Source organism: Carassius carassius, chromosome 26 (genome assembly GCF_963082965.1).
Source record: "Carassius carassius chromosome 26, fCarCar2.1, whole genome shotgun sequence".
Classification (NCBI taxonomy): domain Eukaryota; kingdom Metazoa; phylum Chordata; class Actinopteri; order Cypriniformes; family Cyprinidae; genus Carassius; species Carassius carassius.
The window spans coordinates 21,813,631-21,821,616 of NC_081780.1; the positions used below are offsets into that span (position 1 = coordinate 21,813,631).

Genomic DNA, 7,986 nt, shown 5'->3' on the forward strand with positions numbered 1-7,986 from the left:
CATGGTCTTGCACTGCCGGGAAAGTTCTCTTTCATATGTTATGGTCTATTATTGTCTATTGCGAGTAGCTATTTTTATTATTATCTTGGTGAGTAAAGGTTTTAAATATGATAACTCAATAATTGAGTCTTAAATGCATAATGTAGACATATAGGCTAGCCTATATAGGCTAATGTTGGCATTATTCTTTTATTAAATTTCAGCTGCTATGGCGAAGCAAATAAGGCAGAGTCTTTATCTTAATTAATTTCGTTATTGCCAAATACCCATCTTAATTTAGAATTTATCTTAATTAAAATTTTTAAGAAAGACTCGTTTTTATTGGTGCGTTGGCCTATTTATAGGCTAAATGAGTCTATAGGGCTATTAGAGTTCTGAGATGTTACGATGTCACAGAGGACTTATTTTATTTCTTTGTTCAAACTTCCAAGTGGCCTATTACGTTAGTCATGTATAAATTATGTTAAAACATGTATAAATGACTCATTCTTGACTAAAGGCAAAAGAGCTGTGTGTGTGCGCACATTTGAATAATGTCGGGCTATAAACGGGTTCGGGCTTTTAAAAAGCTGTCAATCAAAATGTACTTGTCTGGCTCGGGCCGAAATCTGTCGGGTTCGGGTCCTGTCGGGCCTAACTTTTAAGGACCGATTACAGCTCTTTTTAGTGTCCGATTTACAAACGCCGTGGGCGCACCGGTTCACCATCTTGCTTGGAGTCAAAGTTTGTCGGAACTGCCTCACATAGTAACGGTTGCTATGATGTGTGATTGAACAATGGCCGTTTTGGGGGAGGGGCCGGCGAAAGGCTAATTGAGCTGAACGCTTAAAAGGTGGAATGATGAGCTTAGATCCAACGTCAGCAAGGAGGTCTTGAATGAGGAACCCTTTGTCCGCCATGACATCGTCTCCTGGCTCCAGCAAGGGAAGGACTCCACTGATCCTGTTGATCTCCTTATCTGAGATGCACCCAGTGTATAGGGGTGAGATGAATGTCACCAAACCATTGGGAGCAACTCCAATTAGCCCTTTCAATGTCGTCCTGTTTTTGTAACTTGAAAATCTTTCTGACTGTAAGGTCAGGGATGAGGCTGTTTCCAGGGCAATTTCTGTGCAGTCCAGTATCACTCTGCCATTGGGACAGCACCTCTGGAATTTAAGGGGCATAGTGGACTTAACCTTTTCCCTGCTTATCCAGATGGGTAGTGAGCTCAGCATCATAAAAAGATAATTGGCCCAGGTGATGCTAACCCTGCTAACCCTGGCAATGCTCACATTAAACATGTCAGCAATGAGCTGCTCCTTCATGCCAACAGCAACCCGCATGGAGTACATCAAGAACTCATCTATTAATGGCATGATGCGTGGTGGGCTGGGATCTTCGCAGCCTTCCTCACCTGCCCTCTGTGCTTTGGTCCCGTATACCAGTCTAAGTGCAGATGGTGCAATCGACTCCCAAAAAATAGTAAAAACACTCTCGGATGGAAATTTGGTGTAGAAACGTATTTGGTTGTCCGATGAACAGTATCGGCTGAAGAGAGTAGGGTTGGTAGACCAGTGTTTTGCAACTTGGCTTCTAAGTCATGGATGTAATCCAAAGCCTCATCCAGAGCACCTGTAAAGATAAAGAAATTAAAAACCAGTCTTAACATATTTATGCTACATTTCAACACAACACAGTAATCCTGTTTTAAAAGTATTTTAAGTATTTAAATACAAATTACACTTCATTTATTTTTTTGTGAAGGAAAGTACAAATGACAAAATACTCAAAAGTAATTAAATACATGTAATTAAAATAGGGGCCATTTGTAACACACTTGTTTTAAATACTTCCACACATGCTTGTATGATGAAACTTAGTGTATTTACTAGCTGCCACATCAATAAATTGCTTCATTATTGTTTAAAAAAATTACATTATTTTATATGAACACGTAATAATTGTATTTTATTAAGAAAATATTTTAAGATTTCTTGTATTTTTTTTTATTAGATAAGATTACATTTTAAACTGTTATATGGTCATGTTATAAAATTTGGGGGAGAAAAAAAATACTCTAAACCCAAAGTAGGTTTACAAAAATGTAAAAAGTCAAAAAGCGTTAGGTTGTGCCTGCTCTCCCCTACTGCCCATCTCTGGCCCCTTACAGCTAGACAGCATGAGACTATGTTACAGATGTAGGCTAACGTTAGTTGAATTTCGTGTACAGCTTATAATATAAACATCAATTTGTTCAGGTATAAATGCATTTATCCAATAACGGTACACATAGTTGACTAGCGTTAACTAAACACATTATGAACAATCTTACCTGCAGGTGGGTGTGTCACGTAGTCATGATCCATCCTTACTGCCTTAGCCAACATGTCGCTATCTTCACAGCATAGCTGTATAGACTGACGTTTGAAGGTTCTGTCATATACTGACTCCCTTCTCAAAGGAGCAGTAAAGTTGTTCCAAGGGAATAGGCTTGGGACAACACCACTCTTCATGCGACGAGAAACGCAGCCACCACTGTAATCATCCGGAGCGAAGTGCCGGCTGCAGACATAGGTGCTACCTGTTTTTACATTAAAACTATGCCTTTCCTCTCTTCGGATCACCTGTATCCATTTGGGTTTCAGGTTTGGATCCACAGGAAAAGAATGAAATGAAAGGTAGGGCTGTTTTTGGTTGGAAGACGAACAGCCTGGAACACAACAGAAACAGCGACTCTTCGATTCTGCCATTTTTCGTATCTGCCGCGGCCCGCTATGAAAACAGAAAGTTCTAATACACTTCATTAACGTATTTCCGTTCGAAAAAACGGAAAGTGCGTAAGTGCTTAAGTGCGTAAAAGGTCTATAGTGATGTCCGATTCGTGAACGAATCGTTCAATTTAACCGGTTCTTCTTAGTGAACCGGTTGAACCTGTTCACCAAATCGAACTGAATCGTTTGAAACGGTTCACGTCTCCAAATAGCATTAATCCACAAACTACTAAAGCTGTTAACTTTTTTAACGTGACTGACACTCCCTCTAAGTCAGAATAAACCTATATCCCGGTGTAATTTATTTACTCAAACAGTTCACTGAATGAACTGCTGTGAAGACCGAACTGAAGATGAACACCGAGCAGAGCCAGATGATGAACGAACATGCCCACTGCTGGAGCAGTTCTCGTTTTCGAGTCAAGAACTGGTTGCATCGGTTTTCGGATCACCAGTACACTGAACCGAGAATCGTTTCTGTCGGACGTGTCCGATTTGAGAACGATGAGCTGATTCTCGAGTCAAAAACCGGTTGCATCGTTTTTCGGATCACCAGAACACTGAACCGAGAATCGTTTCTGTCGGACGTGTCCGATTTGAGAACCGATGAGCTGATTCTCGAGTCAAAAACCGGTTGCATCGTTTTTCGGATCACCAGTACACTGAACCGAGAATCGTTTCTGTCGGACGCGTCCGATTTGAGAACCGATGAACTGATGATACTGCGCATGCGTGTAATTTTTTAAGTATTTTGTTAAACATCGGAAAGTGTGATAAAATAACTATATTTTATTTTGCTTTTTTTTTTTTAAGATGAATGTTTCTAATCTGTATATTGTAGATAATGTATAGACCAAAGGGGTTTTCAGGGAAGTTGGACAATAATTAAGACTCTATGTTTAATAGGTATAAGGGAGGATTTATGACATATCTGTACTGTATATGTAGTTAATGATGACACATTCACAAATTGAGTTTGTAGTAAACAGAACATGAACACGAGTAGAGCAGCTGATGATACTGAACTGCAACACGTGCCGGTTAGAGTGGTTCTCGTTCTCGAGTCAAGAACCGGTTGCATCGGTTTTCGGATCATCAGTACACTGTACCGAAAACCGTTTCTTTCGGACGTGTCCGATTCGAGAGGAGCTGATGATACTGCGCATGCATGATTCAGTGTCTGAACCGAAGTGATTCTTTTGGTGATTGATTCTGAACTTATTCTGTGCTAATGTTATGAGTGCGGGTAAACCGAGGGCTTAGATGAAGGGCAATCTGGCGAAACGTAAATTCATTTAATAAAAAATACATTGCAATGGAGCCGCGTATCACGGACAGCGACACTGAACCGAGCTTTCTTCTGCGAAGTTCTCCTCGAAGTCCCTCCTGCACCTGAACAAACAAATATAAATCGCAGTTTGAACAAACAAAAAGATGTGAAAGAGCCCAATTCAGTACTCGCAGTGTTCTGGTGCTCAGGGCTCAAGCAGAGAAAGGCGTCTCAAAACACTTGAACATCAAATTTGCTTATTTTTGCTCTTGTGCCGACAAATACATACAAAATATATCAAAATATCCACCTTGGAAATTATGCTCGAAAAAACTGTCAGTTGTTTCTTAAGTGAAAGTAAACGGTTGAGGAACAAAAATGGGATGTGTATTATATTGGATGCGTTCATCGTCTCTTAAAGTGACCGCGACTAATTTAGCTACTGGCTGCTCTTATGTTAATCCAAGAAAATGAAAATCACTCACTGCTCTTGACTGAATTACTTTGTAGTTTTAATAGTCAAACCAAAAATTATTCAGACACCAGATATAATTTGTGATATATATAGCAAAACTGTAATAATGTGTCTGTAGTACTGGTAAGGTAAGGTAAGGAACTGTAGTAAGGTGTCTGAATAAATGGAAAAAATCCACAGATTCAGATTGTTATGGATGTGTGGAGTGGCAGCCTACTATTGAAGATACAGATGAACTAAAATCTAAACAAGATTGATTAAAATGTGCCTTTACATCCCGTGATCTTCAGGAGTCTTGCATTAGAAAAATAATGGGTAAAACATATTGCATACAGCGTGCAACCATCAACAAAGGAAGCACTGTAAAAACTGTAATGGAAGAGTGGCTTTTTTTGTTGTTGTTGTTGTCAGAAATCAGAAGAAAGAGCTTTATTGCCAAGTATGCTTGCGCATACAAGGAATTTGTTTTAGTGACATAAGCTTCCAGTAAACAGACACACAACAACACACAGAAAAAAAAAAAAAAAAAAAAATTACGGGAGAATTACAAATTGGCAAATAAATAAGTGTATAAACAATTGTGCTATAAATGATAATGGAATAGGATTGAGTGAGATGCAGGAATGTTCTAGGATGGAGGGGTAACAAATAAATATAAGGATATTGCACATTTTTGCATAAGCATAAGTTTAAGTGGGAAACATTTAACTGTTCATGAGGTAGATTGCCTGGGGGAAGAAACTATTCTTGTGCCTTGCTGTTCTTGTATTTGCGGCTCTGAGGCGCCGGCCAGATGGCAAAAGTTCAAAGATGGGGTGACTTGGATGTGAGGGATCCAGAGTGATTTTCTGAGTCCTTTTCCTCACTCTGGATGTGTACAGTTCTTGGAGGGTGGGCAGGGGAGCACCAATAATCCTTTCAGCAGTCCGAACAGTTCTCTGTAGTCTTCTGATATCTGATTTTGTAGCTGAACCAAACCAGACAGTAATTGAAGTACACAGGACTGACTCAATGACGGCTGAGTAGAACTGTTTCAGCAGCATCTGTGGCAGGTTAAACTTCCTCAGCTGGCGAAGGAAGTACAACCTTTGTTGGGCTTTTTTCACAATGGAGCCAATGTGATTGTCCCACTTCAGGTCCTAAGAGATGGTGGTTCCCAGGAATCTGAATGACTCCACTGCAGCCACAGTGCTGTTCATGATGGTGAGTGGGGAAAGTGCAGGGGGGTTTCTCCTAAAGTCCACAGTCATCTCCACTGTTTTGAGCGTGTTCAGCTCCAGGTTGTTAAGACTGCACCAGACAGCCAGCTGCTCAACCTCCTGTCTGTAAGCAGACTCGTCACCGTCCTGGATGAGGCCGATGACTGTAGTGTCGTCTGCAAACTTCAGGAGCTTGACAGAGGGGTCTTTAGAGGTGCAGTCGTTGGTGTACAGGGAGAAGAGCAGAGGGGAGAGAACACATCCCTGAGGGGCACCAGTGTTGGTGGAGCAGCTGTTTGACATGAATTTCCCCAGTCTCACTAACTGTTGCCTATCTGTCAGAAAGCTGGTGATCCACTGACAGATAGAGCTAGGAACAGAGAGCTGGGTCAGTTTGGTCTGGAGGGTTGTTGGGATGATGGTGTTGAAAGCCGAACTAAAGTCCACAAACAGGATCCTCACATAAGTCCCTGTTTTGTCCAGATGTTGCAGGATGAAGTGCAATGCCATGTTGATTGCATCATCCACGGACCTGTTTGCTCGGTACGCAAACTGCAGGGGGTCCAGTAAGGGTCCAGTGATGTCCTTCAGATAAGCCAGAACCAGTTTTTCAAACGACTTCATGACGACAGACGTTAGAGCCACAGGTCTGTAGTCGTTAAGTCCTGTTATCTTGGGTTTCTTTGGAATGGGGATTATGGTGGAGCGTTTGAAGCAGGAAGGCACTTCACACAACTCCAGAGATCTGTTGAAGATCTGTGAAAAGATGGGGGCCAGCTGGTCAGCACAGATTTTCAGACAGGCTGGTGTAACGCCATCTGGGCCTGGTGCTTTTCTTCTTTTGTTTTTCTTGAAGACCTGGCGCACATCATCTTCACAGATTTGAAGAGCAGGAGGTATGGAGAGGGGGATTGCAGGAGGTGTTAATGGTTGTGTAGGGAGATGGTCAGAGTGGGTGTTGGGGGTTTCAAATCTACAATAAAACTCATTCAGGTCGTTAGCAAGTCGTTGATTAGCCTCAGTGCAAGAGGATGGTGTCTTGTAGTTTGTGATGGCTCTCAGTCCTCTCCAAACTGAAGTAGAGTCGTTGGAAGTAAACTGGTCTTCCATCTTTTTAGCATAGGTCTTTTTAGCCGCTCTAATCTCTTTGTTCAGTGTGTTCCTGGCCTGATTGTACAAGACCCTGTCCCCATTTCTGTAGGCATCCTCTTTGGCCTGACGAAGGTGTCTGAGTTTTACTGTAAACCATGGCTTATCATTGTTGAATGTTAAATAAGTCCTGGTAGGAATGCATATATCCTCACAGAAACTAATATAGGATGTTACAGTCTCTGTGAGTTCGTCCAGATCGGTGGTAGCAGCTTCAAAAACGCTCCAGTCTGTGATGTCAAAACAAGATTGTAAATCCTGCTCTGTTTCGCTGGTCCATCTCTTCACAGTCTTTACTACAGGTTTAGCAGATTTAAGTTTCTGCTTGTAGGTCGGTATAAGATGAACCAGACAGTGATCAGAACGTCCCAAAGCTGCTCGTGGAACAGAGTGATATGCATCCTTTATTGTGGTGTAACAGTGATCCAGTATATTACTGTCTCTGGTGGGACAGGTAACATGCTGTCTGTATTTTGGCAGTTCACGGGAGAGATTGGCTTTATTAAAGTCCCCAAGAATGATTAAAACAGAGTCCGGGTGTTGTTGTTCTGTGTCTGTGATCTGATCAGCGAGTTTCTGTAAAGCTGAGCTCACATGTGCTTGAGGTGGAATGTAAACACTAACCAGAATGAGCGAGTGAAACTCCCGCGGCGAATAGAACGGCTTGCAGTTGATAAACTGCGTTTCTAGATCAGGACAGCACATCTTCTTTAACACAGTTACATCTGTACACCACCGTTCATTGATGTAAAAGCATGTCCCGCCGCCGCGCGATTTCCCCGTTGATTCTGCGTCGCGATCCGCTCTAAACAGCTGAAAGTCCGGCAGATGGAGTGCGCTGTCCGGTATGGCGTCATTCAGCCAGGTTTCCGTGAAACACAGAGCAGCAGAGTGAGAGAAATCCTTATTTGTCCGAGAGAGCAAAAGGAGTTCGTCCGTTTTGTTGGGTAGAGAGCGGAGATTTGCGAGATGGATGCTAGGCAACGGCGTTCGAAATCCGCGCTTCCTGAGTCTGACGAGCGCTCCCGCTCGCTTTCCCCGTCTGCGCGTCCTGAAGCGCTTGATCAGCGCCGCTGCTCCTCCGATAACAATGTTCAGTAAAACGTCTGTATAATAGAAATCCTGAAAAATATCATGTGG

The 7,986-nt window shown here is 42.2% G+C and overlaps 1 protein-coding gene across 1 annotated transcript; it reads right to left on the reverse strand.

The window, feature by feature from the left end:
* Nucleotides 1-816: 816 nt before the first annotated feature.
* Nucleotides 817-2,774, reverse strand: LOC132106322 (THAP domain-containing protein 2-like). Its single transcript, XM_059511948.1, has 2 exons — nt 2,315-2,774; nt 817-1,614 (listed from the first exon to the last, which is right to left on the reverse strand). The coding sequence occupies exons 1-2, from the start codon at nt 2,730-2,732 to the stop codon at nt 1,349-1,351; spliced, it is 684 nt and encodes a 227-aa protein (XP_059367931.1). The 5' UTR covers nt 2,733-2,774; the 3' UTR covers nt 817-1,348.
* Nucleotides 2,775-7,986: the final 5,212 nt, after the last annotated feature.

Coding starts and splice junctions, on each gene's coding strand:
- LOC132106322 (XM_059511948.1), bottom strand. CDS start 2,732: ATGGCAGAATCGAAGAGTCGCTGTTTCTGTTGTGTTCCAGGCTGTTCG. Junction 1,615..2,314: donor CGTGACACACCCACCTGCAG/GTAAGATTGTTC, acceptor TTATCTTTACAG/GTGCTCTGGATGAGGCTTTG.